Source organism: Taeniopygia guttata, chromosome 12, assembly GCF_048771995.1.
Source record: "Taeniopygia guttata chromosome 12, bTaeGut7.mat, whole genome shotgun sequence".
Classification (NCBI taxonomy): Eukaryota; Metazoa; Chordata; class Aves; order Passeriformes; family Estrildidae; genus Taeniopygia; species Taeniopygia guttata.
Genome location: NC_133037.1, coordinates 17,887,516 through 17,905,116, shown reverse-complemented (window position 1 = coordinate 17,905,116; position 17,601 = coordinate 17,887,516). Strand labels below are relative to the sequence as shown.

The following is a 17,601-nucleotide window of genomic DNA, read 5'->3' as shown; positions in this document are numbered from 1 at the left end:
CCAGCACCAGCAGCTGCCTGAGGCTGCCTTTGCTGTTTGTGAGGCAATTTATTTCATTTCATTAAGCTTTGGGAGTGAGTTTGGATCTGAGCCACAGGAGCTGACACTGGGGTGGGATACAGGACTCAAGTTTGTAAATGGCACAAGAACAGCCTTGTAAACAAAACTTGTACTACAAAGACATCTTCACACTGGAGATAAAGCCAGAAATGTGGACTTTGCTGGCTGCAGAAAGCAGAGACTGCCTTCCCACTGGTAGGAATTTGGTTTAATATAGCCTTGGCATACAGGGTCGTGGGGATGGATACCTAAAATTGCAGCTAAGGAGCCAGTCTTAAACCTGGACAGATTAGCAGGAGCTGAGGACAAATGACCTGTGTGAAAATAGGGGATTGTAGCTATTATGTTTCAAGGGAAGAAAGAGAAAATTGGAGCAGCCTTAGGGAAATCAGAGCTATAAATGTTTGTGCATCCCAGCTGAAGGACCCTGTGTGCTCCTGCAGAAAAAAAAGTGCAAATAATATTCCAAATATACCAAAAAAAAGACTCAAGAAATGCAATATTCATTGCAATTTCTGTACAGAATTTCTGTGCACACATAGAGACCAGGACATTGCAACCACACAGTTTTGGGAAATGCAGCTTTGGAAACCCCTCAGCTGTAAATCCCAGCCAGCAGCAGTGCCCTGCACCTGAAGGAATAATATTTTAACCCTGGCACGTGCATCAACAATGATAATAAACTGGAAATTTTATATTTTGGCTCCTGTTGGGTGCTCTGCTGCAGGGAATCGTTCATTGATTACAGGAAGGGGGAGAAGAGGATGGGTAAGGAAGGGCAGGTCCTGAACCATGAAGAGATGATGCTCTGAATAAATGACTGCAACTGTCCCATTTCTCAAGCATCTTTGTAGGGTCAGGGCCATTTTGGTAATGAGCTAAAAGTTCCTGGTAGCCTCAATGGCAAAAAGAACCCGAATTTGTTACCTTTAGCCAATCAGTGCAATTTTCCCCCAGGGATTGCTGTGTTCATCCCTGCCCTGGGGCTTTCCCTTTAATTTTGCAGCAATTTTCCCTGCAATGCACAACAAATATCCCACTGGTTTTCCACCCTCTGCTCCTCCCTGCCCCTTCTGCTTTCTCTTACTTTAAGTTCACAGACCAGGTGATTTCTCTGCCCAAAACCTTTCCCACTTGCATGTGTCCTGAAACACTTTTTACTCTCTTCAGCTGTGGACCAGGGCTTAGATCCACCCTAAATATTCATATAAAAGTGGATTTCCCCACTAAGGTGCAGCTGGGAAGGAATGAAATCATGAAGACACGATTTTGATTGAAGTTTCCTGGATGAAACCTTCCCCATCTGTCAAACAGAAGGTCGGGAAAATCACCGAGACGCACAAAAATCTGATTTTTTTTTTTTTAACAAACCCGAAGTGTCCTTAAATGCTCAGAGCACAGGAGAGTGGAAAAAAAAAATAGTTTCGAAAGCTCACAGAGAGGAGGCGGAGAGCAGGAACTCTGCATGCATCTCATGAATGTTCTACTTTCCCCCTTTGAATACAGACATCAGCCTTGGCCACTGTTAAAGCCTCTCCATGAAGGGCCATTCTTTGCTGTTACTTCAGCCTAAAACAAAAGACACTTCAGGAGATACAATCCTTGCTGCCCAGTTCCTTTTCCTGGGCTCCTACAACGGGCCCTAGTTATTTTTTTTTTTTTCCCTTCCACACATCTTTCTCTTCTCTTTTACTTTTTTTTTTTTTTTTTTTTTTTTTTTTTTTTTGTTTCTGTCCTTTTGCTCCTTCTTTCTGCCTCATTGAATCCATTAAGGCCTTTAGATGGCCTGCTATTGAGAAATAAATTTTCTTTGGGACTAGTGAATGAGTCTTAACTGCTGGCAAGCAAGGCTTAACTCCTGAGGGGAGGGAAAATGACGGGTAAAATATAGAAAAAACATCTCTGAGTTTGGGCTCTTCAAGCACACTGGATACCCAGCAGTGTCTTGCTCCTCAAGGGAAAGGAATACCCTAATCCCAGGAATTTTCCCATTTCCCTCATGCATTAATCTTGACACACTGAGCTCTCTTTCTGCTTGTATTTCCCAGCAGATGAACATATTCTCTTATTTTAGGGTCACATGGAGGGATTTTTGCACAACTGGAAATGACAAGGCCTCAAGAGAGGCTCTGCTATGAGAGAGCTCCTCAATTAACACGGAATTACCCCCAGTCAGAAATACTAGCACTACTCAGAAATATTAGCACTGTTCAGGCCCATTTTTTTATTATTTTATATTTTTTTATTGTTTTCCATCACATAATTGTTGGCCCAGTTCCATAAGTGCAAATCTAGTGCCTGTGCATGCAGAAACAGAAATCCAAATCTCACTTGATTTTCTTCCTAAGCTTATATACCAGAAGTAGCAAAAGACATATTAGCTCCCCTTATTGGGCTTTTTTTCTGCTTTGTGACTCAGGGGCTGGAGACAGCTACAGAAATTCTGTGACTTTTTCTGGCTGCTGCTACAGACTTGCTGCAAATCTTTGGGTAGGAGAGACAGGCTTCAAGCCTTGCAGAAATTTAAGCAATTAAATCCAACCAGCTTTAAAGCTTAAAAAAGATGTTGTTATTTGAAGGAACCATTGAAGCTTACTGCTTTATATTTGAATTTTTTAGTTTTAGGCAGGAAAAAAGATCACATTTGAAAAGAACAGGCTGAGCTATTTGGTTCTCCTCATTACATTTTATAATTTTATCATCAAAATATTATGAATAACAATGAGGTTGAGCATAACTGGGGGGCAGATAATTCATGATGTGGTAGATTATTTCAAAGCCACCAAAGCCCAGTTCAAACCAAGAGAGATGAAATTCACCTCAGGAGCAGGACAAAAAACCTTCAAAGTTCTGAGAGTGACAGAAATCATTCACAAAATGTAAAGAAATATATAGAATCAAATATAAAGATATATTTATATATATAAAGATATATAAAAAATAATATAAAGAAATATAAAAAAGTGTGTGGAGGGGGGACAAAAAGAACTTCCTGTGTCTGGATAATGAAGTTTGCTGGGGATGTACATCCATGAGCCATCCCTTGCTCCTCTCCAGGTGGAGGAGGAGCAGAACTATAAAAACAGAGCTAAGGGGGAATATTTGGATTTCAATAGGAAGAGGTGACACCACACTCCCTCCACCAGCTCCCATTTGGCATTTTAAATTGTTCACAAAAATTCTGGGCATTTTCCTCAACAGCAAAATGAAAAATAAATTATAGGAGAATTATATTATAAAAGAAGTTAACTATAGTTGCGGCTTTATTTTATATATTTGATTTAGTAGTGCACAGTGTAGAGTTTAATTTGTTGGAATAAATTTCCCACAAGTCAGGTGTCTATTTTATATTGAATTATTCAGAATTGCAGCCTGGGACAGGTGGACCTCAAAAGCATCATAAAATGAAAAAAACCCAGGGTTCTCTACCCTTAGTTACACCTTGTTAAAATGTCAGTGTGAATTAAGGATATCTTAGTACATTTCCTTGGCCACCTCAATTATTCATTACAAATGGTCCAGTTTGCAGTGACTGTTTCCTGCCCATCACATTGACAGATTAATAATAATGTCAAAACCCCTTTTCAGGACATGTTTCTGTTATTATTAAGAGGTTTCTATGTCAAGATGTCCCAGCAAACAGGCTGTACCTTTTCTCTTTCATCTCTGTTTTTTTGACAGATATAATGAATACAGACTTCCAAAACTTTCCTGGCCCTTCAGTGCCTTCAGCTCAGCAAATCAAAGTGATCCATGGCACTAATTAACAAGTGAGGAGCAGTGCAGCACTGCAAAAACAGCAGCTGTGCAGCTAGGAAATTAATTTCTGGGAATCACAGAATAATTAAGGCTGGAAAAGACCAACCCTTGACCCAGCTCCGCCAAAGCCACCACTGTCCCCAAGTGCCACATCCACCTGTCCTTTGAACGCTTCCAGGGGTGGTGATTAAACCACTGCCCTGGGAGCTCCTTCCTGGGCCTGGCCACCTTTTCAGGGGAGAAATTTGTCCCAATATCCAACCTAAACCTGCTGCAACCATCTCCTCTCATCCTGTCCCTTGTTCCCTGGTGGCAGAGCCCGACCCCACCTGGCTGTCAAATAATTTAGAGAGAAATCAGGTTCTCCTTGAGCCTCCTTTTCTCCAGGCTGAACATCCCCAGATCCCTCAGGGAGTTCATCTTCAACCCCTCAGACTGATCTGAGCTTTAAAGGCACTCAGCAGCCTCTTCAGGACTCTGCTCTAAGTTTTGTATGTAAAAGTTAAACTAAATGCTCAAAGCAGGAAATATCTGGGGGTCTGAATGGAATCTAGCTAATTTTCCTAAATGAAACTTTTAGAGAACGCTTAAGGTGAAGGCAATAGGCACAATGGCAGGAAAAAGAGAAAAAAAATCACAAGCAAAAGAGTAAAACAAGAAATGATGTCCTCGTTTGCACATATTCAACCCCAAATCCTGCTTCTTGTGTCACCTACTGCAGCAGAGTTGTTCCTTTGAGAAAAAAATAAGTTCTCTACTTTGCTCTGGTGTTTGTAACTTTTCCACTGGGGCTGTGTAGGAAGTGAAACACTTTAATGAATAATGAAGGTGACCAGGACAATATCAGAGCCCCTCAACCTTTTATGCTTATGTTCAACAGCTGCACCACCCAGAAATCCTGCCAGGTCATTTCTCAGGGTTTACAGCGATGAGCTGCCAGCTGAACAGTGGATCTAGAGATGCAGTGGATATCCAGTGACAGATCAGGTGAGAAGTTACAGAGGATATCCTATGCAATCATTAATCTGTCCTTTTTTTGACTCGCAGCATTATTTAATCAAGCATCTCAGCTCATGTTTCTGCAGAGAGAGGAGCCCCATCAGAGCTTTGGCTCACATAGCACAGCAAAACCTCCCAGCAGAGCTCTCTGGGCTGTGGGTAACAGAGCATCTGCAGGCTGCAAAGGGGTAAAAAGTGACTGACAGAGCCCCAGTATTATCAAAGGCTTGATGAGAGCATGCAAGACATTTGCAAATTTGATTATGACCTGAAAAGCCAAGCAGATTTTTAAAAGCGTTATCCACAGCCTCTTGGCTCTGGGTCTGCAACATCCCTGCTTCCAGCTCACACCATCACCCTCTGTATTTACCAGCCTCTGCTGGTAAATTTTAATAATTTACATTATTAAAATGTAAAATATTGAAAGGCAACTTAAATGTAACACCTTCTAAATTCAACACCTTCTAACATCAGCAGGAAGTGGAAATTCAGGGAACTGAGCACAAAGAGAAGGAAAGGATCAAAATATTCAGAAGTCAGAATCAGACAGAATAATATTCAGTGATTATGGCATGTAGAGTAGTTCCAGGAAATGTTAAAGGATGGATTCCTGTGAGATTTTTCTCTCTTACAGCTGGTTCTGCACAATGAGAAGGATCTCTCATCACTTATTAACCAGTAACTAGTGCAGAAGTAAAAATCACAGTGCAGGAACTATTTGAGTTTAGCTCTGGCAAAAGAATATTTGCATGATGTTAGCAAGAACCCGTTTAAAAAGACACAAAATATATGAGAATTGGTCTCAGTGCTCATACAATCAGTGTGATATTCTAATACTCAGTAAAATCCTGGAGGGAGAATATTCTTTGAACACTTCACATCAGAAAATGCTGGCTTGGTGTTGAGTCATAGCATGACAAAACCTCATCCACAGTTTAATGAATGTGCTGTGGGTGGGGTAAAATGTTCTGATATCAATAAATTAAAAACAGTACAAAGACTGTGGGGATTTTTAATACTTTTGATTCAACTTCTCCTCAACTACAGCACAAAATTCTGAAGCACTTCAATGCTGATTACCTCTCATTCCCTCTCAAGAGGTCCAGGCAGGAAAGCTAGATTACTTTTTAACTTGAGTCTAATAATTTAGATTATTAATACAGAAGTCTTTTCAAATCAGTAATTGGAGACACTCAAACCCATGCTCTGTAGTGACACAGATGATACAAAAAATGGGCTTTGATTTGGGCTGGATAACAGAAATGTAACAAGGTAATAAAAAAGAAATAATTTTTAAACAAAATTAAATATTGTAATGAACCAACATGTAGGAAATAATTGATTAATGAAGGGAAATTAAGCATTGGAAGAGGTTTTCCCAAGCCATGAGCAATCCCTATCCTTGGAGGTTTTTAAGCTGCAGCCAAACACCAAGACAACAGTTCCAAGTTCAGTGCTGAACCTTCTTTGACCACGAAATTTCACCAGAGATATTCCAAGGACCCTCCCAACATTTGCAATTTTATAACTCCAAGTCCCTGACAGGGTTTCAGACCAGGGATATCAGCACAGGACAGGGATGTGTTGAGGCACCCAAATATTGACAAAGAGCAGGAGAGAAGACTTAAAATGCTTTTCTATAGCTGTGAGTCCATTGAGCTCCTCCCTTCAATAGGAACTGGGCAGAAGCTGCAGAGAGACACATCTGAGGTCAGTGGGAGGCTTTGTTTGCAAAAAATCATGAAAATAAAAAAATAAAAGGGAAAATATTAGGCTTACTGCTTTCAGCAAGTGATTTAGGAAAAATACATTGGCAATTCTTTCAAAGTTTAAAGCACATGGGCATTTAGTTAAATTTAGTTAAATTTCAAAGTTTCAAGTGTTGCTCTTTCAACATGTAAAGCACATGGGCATTTAGTTAAATAATAAATGGATAATCAAGATCTATAAAAGAACAAGATCCCTTCTACCTGAAGATTTCGTTTATCAAATAGGAAGATCAAAAAATTAGGGAGACTCAGCAGCTCTGTGTACAATATAGAAAAACAGAATTGCCATAACCAGAAATCAAAAGTATTTTGGAAAAATCAGGGACTGAACCAAATCCAATGCTCTGGAAGAGACTGGAATGATAATTTAAATGTTAAAAAAATTAACTTTCTTCAGTCTTCTACAGAATTCTTATCTCATCGTTGGAAGCATTTGATCTCAGCTACTGAAAACTCTTCTCCATGAGATGGAGATCAGATATTATCAAGCAAGTTTCAAAACACACGTCAAATTATGGTAACTGCACTGGCATGTTTTTCTCCTTCTGATTTTGAGCTTCTCATTGAAGGATCCTGTATTTTCCATATTTGCAACATTTAAAACGTGAAACCTGGCACACAAATACCTTCAGATCTAAGACTGGATAATTCAAGGTGAGAAAAGCTTGAATAATTAAGGACAAGGACCTTTGAAAGGGCACAAATCTATTTCACCTGAAAGCTGCCAGAATCACCTGGATTTATTCTGCTGTTTCACATCTGTTGGAATGGAAAATGGAAATGCTTTGTGAGAAAGTGATGAATTTCAAGGAAAGTAATGGAAAAGTTTGGAACACCCTGTTAACAGTGTAATAAGCACTTCCTCTGGAGCTAAACTTCGTGTTAGTCTTAATATATTTAATATCCTGAAATATTAAATATTCATCATCTGTGGAAGTGCTGGTTGGAGAATGATGGGGTTATTTTACAACAGCTTTTAAGGCTTGGATTCTTTTTCCACCATGCATTAGAATGCAGAGTAAAAAAGAGGAAAAGGGTGAACCAACCTCCTGAATATTTCACAAAGCACAAGTGTGTGGAGAGGACACACCTTCTCCCTCTCACCTCTGTTTCCCCTGTCCTCTTTCTCTCCACTATCCTGTCCCACAGACACCTCCCTTCGTAAAAGTTTCAGAGATGATAAAACTTTAAGTTCTTTGCTTTGAATAAATGTATTTTTGATTGAAATTATTCAATCCAATTAAAGTATGTCATAAATGTAACAGACTGTTATATTATTATAATAAAAACCCCAGAAGTCAATTTTAAATGTTTCCTGGAAATGAGCATATAATAAATTCAATTTAGTGGAAAGGCTTATGGATGAGCTTAAATATTAATTTTAGAAATGGCATTAGATTTGAAATGGAAACTTCAGCCCTGAAATCTGCTACATCATTTATATTTCAGAACATTTAATCCATTTATAGCATCCCCAGCACCTGAGTACTGCCTTTGTTTTTAAGCTGGGAAGTTTGCTGTTCTGGGAAGGCAGTGCCAAGGCCCAGATTTCCAGAGATTAGGCTGGAAAAAGTGACAAGTGGAAGAATATTGAATAAACAGTGTGTTAAAAAATTAAAACCAGTAAATGTACACCCAGGGACTAAACTGCACCGCAGAAACAGAGCTGCAAAAAGGAATTATCAATATTGGCTAGGAAATATTATCAATATTTCCTGAGAGCCTCTGGAAAGGCAGATTCATGGGTACCCCAGGCTCTCCTGAGAAATGTGGGAATTTACCAGTCCTGAGGCATCCCTCAGGATTCTGGAGACAGAACAGTTGCTCATGGCAAACTGATTTAAATGGTGTAAGTCTATCTTGAGTCTGCCTCTTGCAGAACCTAGATCCAAATGTTTTAAGCTTGAGACCTATAAAGGGGAATATTGGGCACAAATTCTCTTCTCTTCGCACTTCTGTTGAAAGACTAGAAGTTATTTCTGCTTGTTGAAAAGTTTATTATCCCATTTATCATGCCCAAGAAAGGCTGTTCTTTCCCAGGCTGACCTCAGCAGAGAGGTGGTTATCAAAATCACACTGAAATAAAATCCATTTATTCCACCTACCTAAAGCTGTGGGTTCAGCTAAGCCATCAGAAAAAGAAAAATAAAAAGGTCAGACAGGTTATCCACCCTCAAAGCACAAGATCTGGTTCTGGGTAAATGCTATAAACTGAAAGAATGGAAGAACAATAAAATCCTGAATGTAAACTCCAGATATGTAAAAAAAATTCCTTTCTAAAGTCACTTGAGCCCCTCTGAGGCCAGGGTTGCTGCCAGGGCTCTTTCTGTGAGTGCTGTGGCCCAGCCTCGCGTGCGTGCACACGCGTGCGGCCACGAGCTTTCCCCTGCACCCCTGGGGCAGATTAAACCATGCTAGAATACATTTCTATCCTCAGAAACTCCTTCTGATGGAGAAAAAAACCCAGTTTTGCTCCGTTTCATTTCTTACCCACCAGCTCCAGCCTCTCAGAAAACTCCAAAGTGCTCGTGCACCTCCCTGAGCCCACCAAAGACGTGAGGACATTTATCTTGTCATTCGCCTGGATCACTTTGGCTTCTCCAGATTCCTCTCTTTAGGATTTCCCCCTGCCTTTAAGCTAGTCATTCTCATCCCAATGCATCAGGTTTTGCTTTTTTTATTTTTCAGACTATGAGCTGCTTTAGTCTGTGAATCTGGGATTCACATCAGGGCATGGTGAGCTCTGCACAGAGCAGGGAGACAAAACAATTCCTGCTCCAGCTGGGCACCAAGGACAAATGATCCAAATCTCAGCCCAGGAGCACAAACACCGTGGGCTGGAGAGACAAAAACAAGCAGGGTGGGACTGCCTGGGCTAAAGCTGGAATGGGACAATGAACTCCAAGGTGCCAATGGAGCAGAACTGATCCCAGGGAGAGCCCCTGGGAGCGCTCGTGCATTTTGGGACCATTTTGGTTCATTTGGGTGCAGCCCTGGCTGGGCTCTGGTGCTGCCCAAGGTGGATCCATGGAGGAGATCCTTTAATAAATCCCTGCTTTATTCTTTAGCTCTGTCCAGCCTCTATTCTAGCTCAGCCCTCACAAGGCACCAGCCCCACCCCAGGCAGCGTTTCTCAGCAGGATTTTCCCTGCACTGATGCAAGAGGGGCTGCAGGAATCTCTGCGTGTCTGTGGAAATGCTGGCGCAGGAAATGCAGCAGCAGGTTGAGTGGCACAGTTGGCAAACACACCTAGAATCAGCAACTGGGAGCAGCCAAAATGCTGCTAGTATCAAAGATGTGTGCAGCTGACACAGCTGAAAAATTTTACTCTGGTGTTTTCTAAATTTCAAAAATCCATTACCTTTCAAATATTTCATTTATAAACAGAGGTCACTAAAACAGAAACAAAAGAAGACTCCAACCACAACCCAAACTACATAAGAAACAATTGAAAATTAAAGGTTTCAATGCACCAACTTTGTTCCTGGTTTCCTTTAGTTCCAACATGAGGAATCAGTGCTTTTTTTAGATCCTCCCTCCAGATCTGTGGCTCTTTTCTTCTCTCAGTGTAGTTGATTATTCACAGACACTACTCAGGGCTGTGGCTGATACCACTCCAGGGCAGCTTCTCCCTCACCCCATGGCTCCCTCTCCCTGCTCCCAGGATTAAGTGGCATTCACTCTGAAAGTGCTAAATATTTTTATTTTTCCCCATAATATGCCCATTTTGGTCCCTCTCTGAGTGCTTTTATTATTTCTGCTCTTGGTGTTCAATCTGTATTTTTAAATTCTCTTTTTGTGTGCATCAAAACTCAGTGACTCTCCTGTGGGACCAAGAGTTTTGACTCCTGAGAGTTTGGGACAAAATTAAAATTTTGCAGAATTTGCAGAGAAATCAACAAAACCTGTTTTCTGTTCAGTAAATCTCATTGCTAAATTAACAAAAATAAAAGAAAACCACCCAGCCTCGCCTAAGAGAATTAGAGAACAAGCAAATCATGAAACCAAAAGGAACAAAAAATCCACAAAAATCTCTTAATTACAATTAATTACAGTTCCTCACACATGTGAAATTCTCCTGTTCTAGTGGAAAAAAATATTTCAGTCTCACCTTTCCAGTGGATTTGGTTCCTTTCCAGATGCAGAAATAGCAAATAGTCCAAGCAGCCAGGAGGCACAGGGCGAGCTCCCAGCGCAGATTCCCAATGTGCTCAATCCCATCAGAAATTGCCAGCACCCTTCGTCTTCCATGGGGAAAAAAGAGGGAAAAAACATTACAATACTGAACTAAAACAGCATTACAGGGGAAATACCGGGATAAAACTGCCTTAATTACAAAAAAAAATAGATGATAATATTGAAAAAAAACAGCATTACATATAAAAAACCAGGATATAACTGCATTAATTACAAAAAACATTTATAATATTGAACTAAAACAGTACTACATATAGAATACTGGGATAAAACTGAATTATTTACAAAAAAATGGATTACAAGATTGAAAAAAACAGCATTACATATGAAAAACCAGGATAAAACTGAATTAACTGAAAAGAAATTTATAATATTAAGTTAAAACAGTGCTACATATAAAATACTGGGATAAAACTGCCTTAATTACAAAAAAAAAAAAAAAAAAGAGATGATAATATTGAAGAAAACCAGCATTACATAAGAAAAATCAGGATAAAACTGAATCAATTACAAAAGAAATTTATAATATTGAGTGAAAACAGTATTACATATGAAAAGCCAGGATAAAACAGAATTAATTATGAAAAAAAATTATAGTATTGAAGAAAAGCAGCATTACTTGTGAAACAATGTGTTAAAACCGAATTAATTTGATTCAAGGACTCCTCTTTACTCACTACTGAATATACCCCATGCTACAGTAGAAAGGAAGAGAAAAGATAAACCAGAATATTCCCAGCATTTTGTATCTTGTTATAAATGAACAAATGTTTCACTTCTTCAGGTCAGCCACAAAATTTGAATTTTAGAACAACTTTTCCTTAAAGTCAAAGAAAAAGAAAAAATTTGAATTAGTTACCAAGACATATGAACCAAATATAAACCACTTCCTAAATCAATTTTTTTTTCAGTTTGATTTTCCCCCAAAAAAATTCTAACCTTTATTTTTACCTGTTAACCTTGATTTTCTTGAATTTCCTTTTGTAATTGGAGCAATAACATTAAAATATTTCTTTTCAAAACCTCAACATTTTGAAGCAACTTAAAGCAACAAATGCACTCACCAAGACGTTCACATAAAAGGTTTTAGCACTCAAAATGAAATAAACCATCCTGAGCAGAGATTTCTTTAAATTCTGTATTACAAGTTAATAAAAAAATAAATATATAAATTATAAATTAATAAAGTTAAAGTTATAAGTTAATTAATAAATCAATAAAAATTACAAATTATTACAACCTCAGGCTCGTAATCCTCTCCGTCCACATTGTGAGTGAAAACAAATTAATTGATTTTCACTGCTTTCAATTGATTAATGTCTACATAGGTACACACATTATTTAATTGCAATTTAGTAAAAAGGTTAAGTATTAAATTCAAACCAAGCAAACTACAGTTAAATATATAAAATAATTCTTTTTTTTGTATTTGGTTCAGTTATTGTGTGAGGTAATAAATTTAGGGATATGAAGTCTGATCCTGTAATTCCAGCCAATAAAATACAACAGTTAAATGTTATAGAATATTTATATGAAAAAAATATAATCTTTATATTAATATATAAGTAAATATAATTTATATTTATATAAACCAGAAATATCTAAATGAAATAAAAAGAAATTTAAAAAATGAGAAAAAGGAGGAATCTGCTCTGTCTCTGCTGTCACCCTTGGCAGGTGAGGATGAAGGGAAATTCCCGGAGTGATGGAGTGGGAGGCTGGAGATGCCAAGCGGGAAAATGGAAATATTAAAGCATGCCCAGGTTTCCCAGGTGCCTGTGCAGATGCTGCAGCACCTGGGCAGGTTCCACACCTCCAGAGCTGCAGCTCCTGCTCCTGATGGAGGCAGCCACTCACAAAATATCTGTTTAAAATTTCCCCTTTAGCTGGGGAATGGCAGAATTAACAGGGGAAGGAAAAATCCCAATTAAAACCCAAAATCACAGAATTTATCTCCATATTTCACAGCTATAAAGATTGATCTTCCCAGCCAATAAACAAGGGGGCAGGAAGTCAACACAAACTTCTTGAGTATTATCTGCTTAAATGTAAAATTGCTGCCACCTCATCCACATCTCCTCCCCATCCAGGAATTGGTTTTATTCTTCAAATCTTTATTCTTTAAATCTTTATTCTGCAAAGCATTGTTCTTTAAATTTTTATTCTTTAAATTTTTATTCTTCAAATCTTAATTCTTCAAATCTTAATTCTTCAAATCTCCCAGCAGCCAATTTGGGAGAGGAGTGATCCAGCACAGAGCACCCTCAGCGGGCCAAGACCTGCAAAGTGCCTGAAGGTCTGTCATCAAATGCACCCAAATGAAGAGAGGTGGCTTTTAATGAAGGGTTATTTTAATCAAGAAGAGGAAGGACATAATTGATACCTGCAAACAACACCACAGAGACATAATTACACAGAGAGGTGATGAAATACAGCGTTAAAATTCAAGTTCTTCTAAGCTGTTTGACAGATGAACATGGAATTTTACCTAGGATGAAGTCCACCCTCCTTACAAATTCTTATTCAAAACCCAAATGAAGTCCTTTAATTCTTAGATCACTTTGAAGAGAAATTAATTGCAGCAGATCCAGGACAAAAATTGGCACAATATGATAAGAAAAGGAATAAATAATATAGGGCAATAAATAATAAAAGGCCTTTTAAGAAGCACATTTTTAAGATGAAATCTGAGACAAATATTTACAGTTGGGCCACAATAATAGTGGAATAGAAGGCTTTTTAATTTAGCTATATTTTCACTGTGAACTAATAATGAAAAAAAAAATTCCTTATGTTTTAATCAAACCACGTTTTTTATGGCTATTTGGATTTATTTATATACCTGTGAACCTAAACATGAGTCAGGTTCCTTTTCCAAAATAGGTGTGCAAGTCACTTAAATTCCTACACTGTTCTTCCTGTCTGCAAAACAACTTCATAAATAAATGTTCTCCCTCTCTCTCACATGATTGAAATATTTCCCACACCAAAAGACGCCTTTGCTTTAAGAACATTATTTTTAATGAAGGATTAAGATGAAGATTTTTTTAAGCAACCAATTCCTGGGAGCAGAAAGAGCTCAGAGTTTTGGATGCTCTGGAAGTCCCAAAGAGCAGAGCCACCTCCTCCACCCACGAAGGACTCTGATACTTCTGCAAAGTGTCACAATGGCAAATTAATGGGCTCGCCACAATTAATTATCCCCGCGGGTCCTATTGAAAACAGACACGTGGTGCCAATCAATGGGAGCTGTCAGCACCATAATGAGGATTTAATTACCCTGAAGTGATGTCAATGCTTTGGATTTCCTTTGTTCCAGCAGAACAAAGGCTTGGTGTTTCCATCAGAAAAGGAGCAGCAACAGGTCCAGAAGTGCTAATTAATCTATAAGATGAAATGTATGCAAAGAACGGATCCAAGGAGGGGAAAGTCCTGCCCAGAGGCCAGCAGGGAAATCCCTCCCAGCTCTCCCTAAAGCCAGACCTAAACTCTGCTGCTGGAACCATCTGAAACAGCAGCAGTGGATGAAGTTTGGATAGGATGGAGCAATCAGAATACGAAACTGTACTCACAGAGTTTCAGTTTAGTCACATCTACCTCCATTCTTTTATTATTCGACTGAAATAATAGGAAAAGGGGAAGGATTTTAGATATATATGATTGCTCCCCGTGTCTGAGAAGTGAGGTTGATATTCAGGGGTCAGATCACAGCTCTGCTCCTCAGCAGTGCAGCTTCTACCTAAAACCTGCCATAAATCATTGAAAACAACAACAACAACAAAAAAAGGTTATGTAGCTTCTTCCAGTCCTTCCTCCTCTTCTCTTACCTGCAAGAGCCCTGCACTGCCTCGTTCTCTTCAGCTCTTCATGCATAGAACACAGAAACAAGCAGTAAAACCAGCACTGAATCTGCTCCTCTCTGATTTGAAGGAGCAAATTTGAAAAGTTCTGTAGTGAATCTATAGCTCAGCTGCTTCGCATCACACTTGGATGAAATTAAACAAATAACTTTATCCTGTGTATCAAGACTTGTTGAAGCTGAGCGTCTTTAAAACCCTCTTAAATCAAATAAGAAATTACAGATATTTCATTGAAATATCTTGACTCTCTCTCACTAGAATTCACTGCTGCCACTTATTTATTTGAAGAAATGATTATCAACAACATTCCTTGACAGATAAAAGCCCAGGAACCTGGGAGACCACAGTAGCTGGCAGTACAACTGCAGGTAACCATTTGAATTACTCCAGAACATCAAATCCCTGCTTGGTACAAGCCAGTTAAAGCAGAATTTGCTGGCAACAACTTCAGACTGTGTGAAACTTTGCTGTGAGAAAGATCTGCCCTGCACTGAAGACACAAATCATTAATTACTGTTAGATCCCATTAAAAACAGACATTGATGAGAGTTTGAAAGTATTTATTGTAGGTATTGAGCTTGTTTTGTTGTGGTGGCTGTTTAAGGGGGTGTTGTTTTGTTGTGTAAAAATACTCAGCACTTCAGCCCCTTGAACCCACCCAGAGGCTGGGAGAGAAGCCAAGGGATTGGTGGCACTTGATCTTCTTGGGCAGAATATTGAGGGAAACACACCCCACTGCCATGGGGGGAGTTTGGAACCAAAGGTTAACTCAAAGCAGGGCAGGGTTTTAATTCAGTAGCAGAAAAGTATTAATTCTCCACAGCATATCTTGCTTGTAAGTAGAATATTAAACCTCAGCCAGAGTGGATTTGTGGTGCCTTACACTGTGCTTGGAGGTTTCATTGCCTCTGATCACACACATTTAAATTGGTTAAATGCTAGTGAAGATTCTTACATTTCTTCCTGTAAATAACACAGAATACGAATGGCAAAAGTTCCAGGAATCTAATGAATAAAAGATAAATTTGGGGGGAATAATAGGGCACATCTCCAAAGAGGGGCTGTCAGAAATGCTGAGGTCTGGTCACAAGGGTCTGTGCAGTTGGGCTGAGCAAAATCATGACAAAATTACTACAGTGTAGATTAATTCTACTTAGAGTAACAAATATTGTAAGCCTGGCTTAAATCTCACTTGAATCTAAATATAAATGTGGATTAAAAAGGAAATAAAAAAGGATAGTCAGGAACTATCTAATTAGTTAGAACTATAGAACTAATAGAACTACATAAAGAAAAATTTCAGCATATTTTCAGTACACATAAATTAATAAAATAATGAATCCAGGAAGAAATTAGACTTTGTACAAGGACCTGGTGCTCCCCACATGCCAGGGATACCCCGTTGCCAAGGGTTACCTCTGTTCCCTCAATTCACATCACTGCACATGCAAAATTTACACAGATAAAATCCCACTGGGAGATTATTTCAACAAGTATTAGATACCTACTGAAAATGGGACTAATTTGTTTGAGAAAGTACTAAAAGACATTTCAATTTGGTGCCTCAGTGCGTGTGAGAGGAAGAAGGGCTCCTCTTTTGCTGGAATTGCTGGAGTGGGGAAGGTCATGAGATAACTGAAAAGCAACCTTTCCAGCCAAACTTGAAAACAAACCTTCTGAAAGCTTACACACTATTTATTTGCTATGGGAACACTGGATTTTCCTGGGAAAGATGGTCTTTAATGAAGTTTGAGGAGCTGGAATGGGCTCTTGAATAGAAAGAGGATTAACAGCTGCCAACACATTGTTGAAAGGAATGTTCTGGGGCATTTCTTGAGTTATTTCATGATTTGGGAAGCTGAAGAACAGCTCCAGTCTATTTGAGGAAGGTCCCTTCATGTTCCCACTTGCATTTGGAGCAGTTTCCAAGACACTTGGCTCTAAACAACCCAACAACAAACAGCACCCAGGCAGAGGAGCCCTTGAGGTGCCTTTTCCTTGGGGATGTGCCCAGCCAGGAGCTCAGGGGCAAAGCTCCCTTTTACCCTGGGCCAGGCTCTGCCCTCAGAGCATCCTGAGGGAACAAAAAACAACCAAATCATGCAGTGCCCCTGTACAGAGCCCTTTTCATTTTATATTTTGGTGCACTTTTATCCCTACACTTGTCAAACCCAGCCCATATTTACCTTGTGAATTTTGTCTCTGAGCTCCTTGTTCAAAAATCATAACACACCTGAGGGCCAGTGCTGCACAGATTTCTCAACAGTTTATGGGGAGAGGATTGAGATCTTTTAGACATCCTCTATTTCTGTGTGAAAGTGAATTTAAGTTTATGTCTAAAGACATTTCCTTAACTCACATCTTTCTTTCTCTCATTGCACTTTATGCAATTAATATTCATTTATTTCAGTGAAATTGCTTTGAATAGCTCATACCCAAATGCATTCAGGTATCCTGCGCAAATACACAGTTTCTGACTCAGAAACTTGAGCAGATATACTGAACTCTGAAAATTCAGTATTCCAGTCCCATGCATCAGAATCCTCTGTGGATGCTTGAAGTGCCAGGAGCTTTCCCATGCCAAAACACCTGTCAGGAAGGTGAAGCATTTCCCTGTGGCTGTCTAATCTGAGCTAATTGCTCTCTAATTTGGGAGAGGCAGATCCATGCATCCAGACTGCAGAACTCCAAAGTGGGGGAAAAAAAGAGCTGAGAAGGAACAAGTTGTTTTGAAAGAACCAGAGAACACAAGATATTAAAGATTTGAGATATTCTCCACTGCCTTATCTACTTATAAGATAACTTTGGAAAATGATACTGATAAACTTAAAAAAATCTATGCTGAATGCTAAATATAAAAGTGAAATCAAAAGGCTGGCAGCTTACTTCCTGAAATTATTGGATTATTTTACTTAACATAAACATGTTTTGTATAGATCAAGATAAAAAAAATATA

General features: G+C 39.0%; 1 protein-coding gene across 2 annotated transcripts in view; it reads right to left on the bottom strand.

Moving 5' to 3' along the window:
- SLC6A11 (solute carrier family 6 member 11) overlaps positions 1 to 17,601 on the bottom strand; it is a 94,798-nt gene that overhangs the window by 61,087 nt on the left and 16,110 nt on the right. For both annotated transcript variants that reach the window (XM_072935068.1, XM_012571865.5), the window contains exon 6: positions 10,700 to 10,832. In XM_072935068.1, the coding sequence (XP_072791169.1) occupies positions 10,700 to 10,832 (133 nt within the window). The remainder of the gene's footprint in view (positions 1 to 10,699; positions 10,833 to 17,601) is intronic.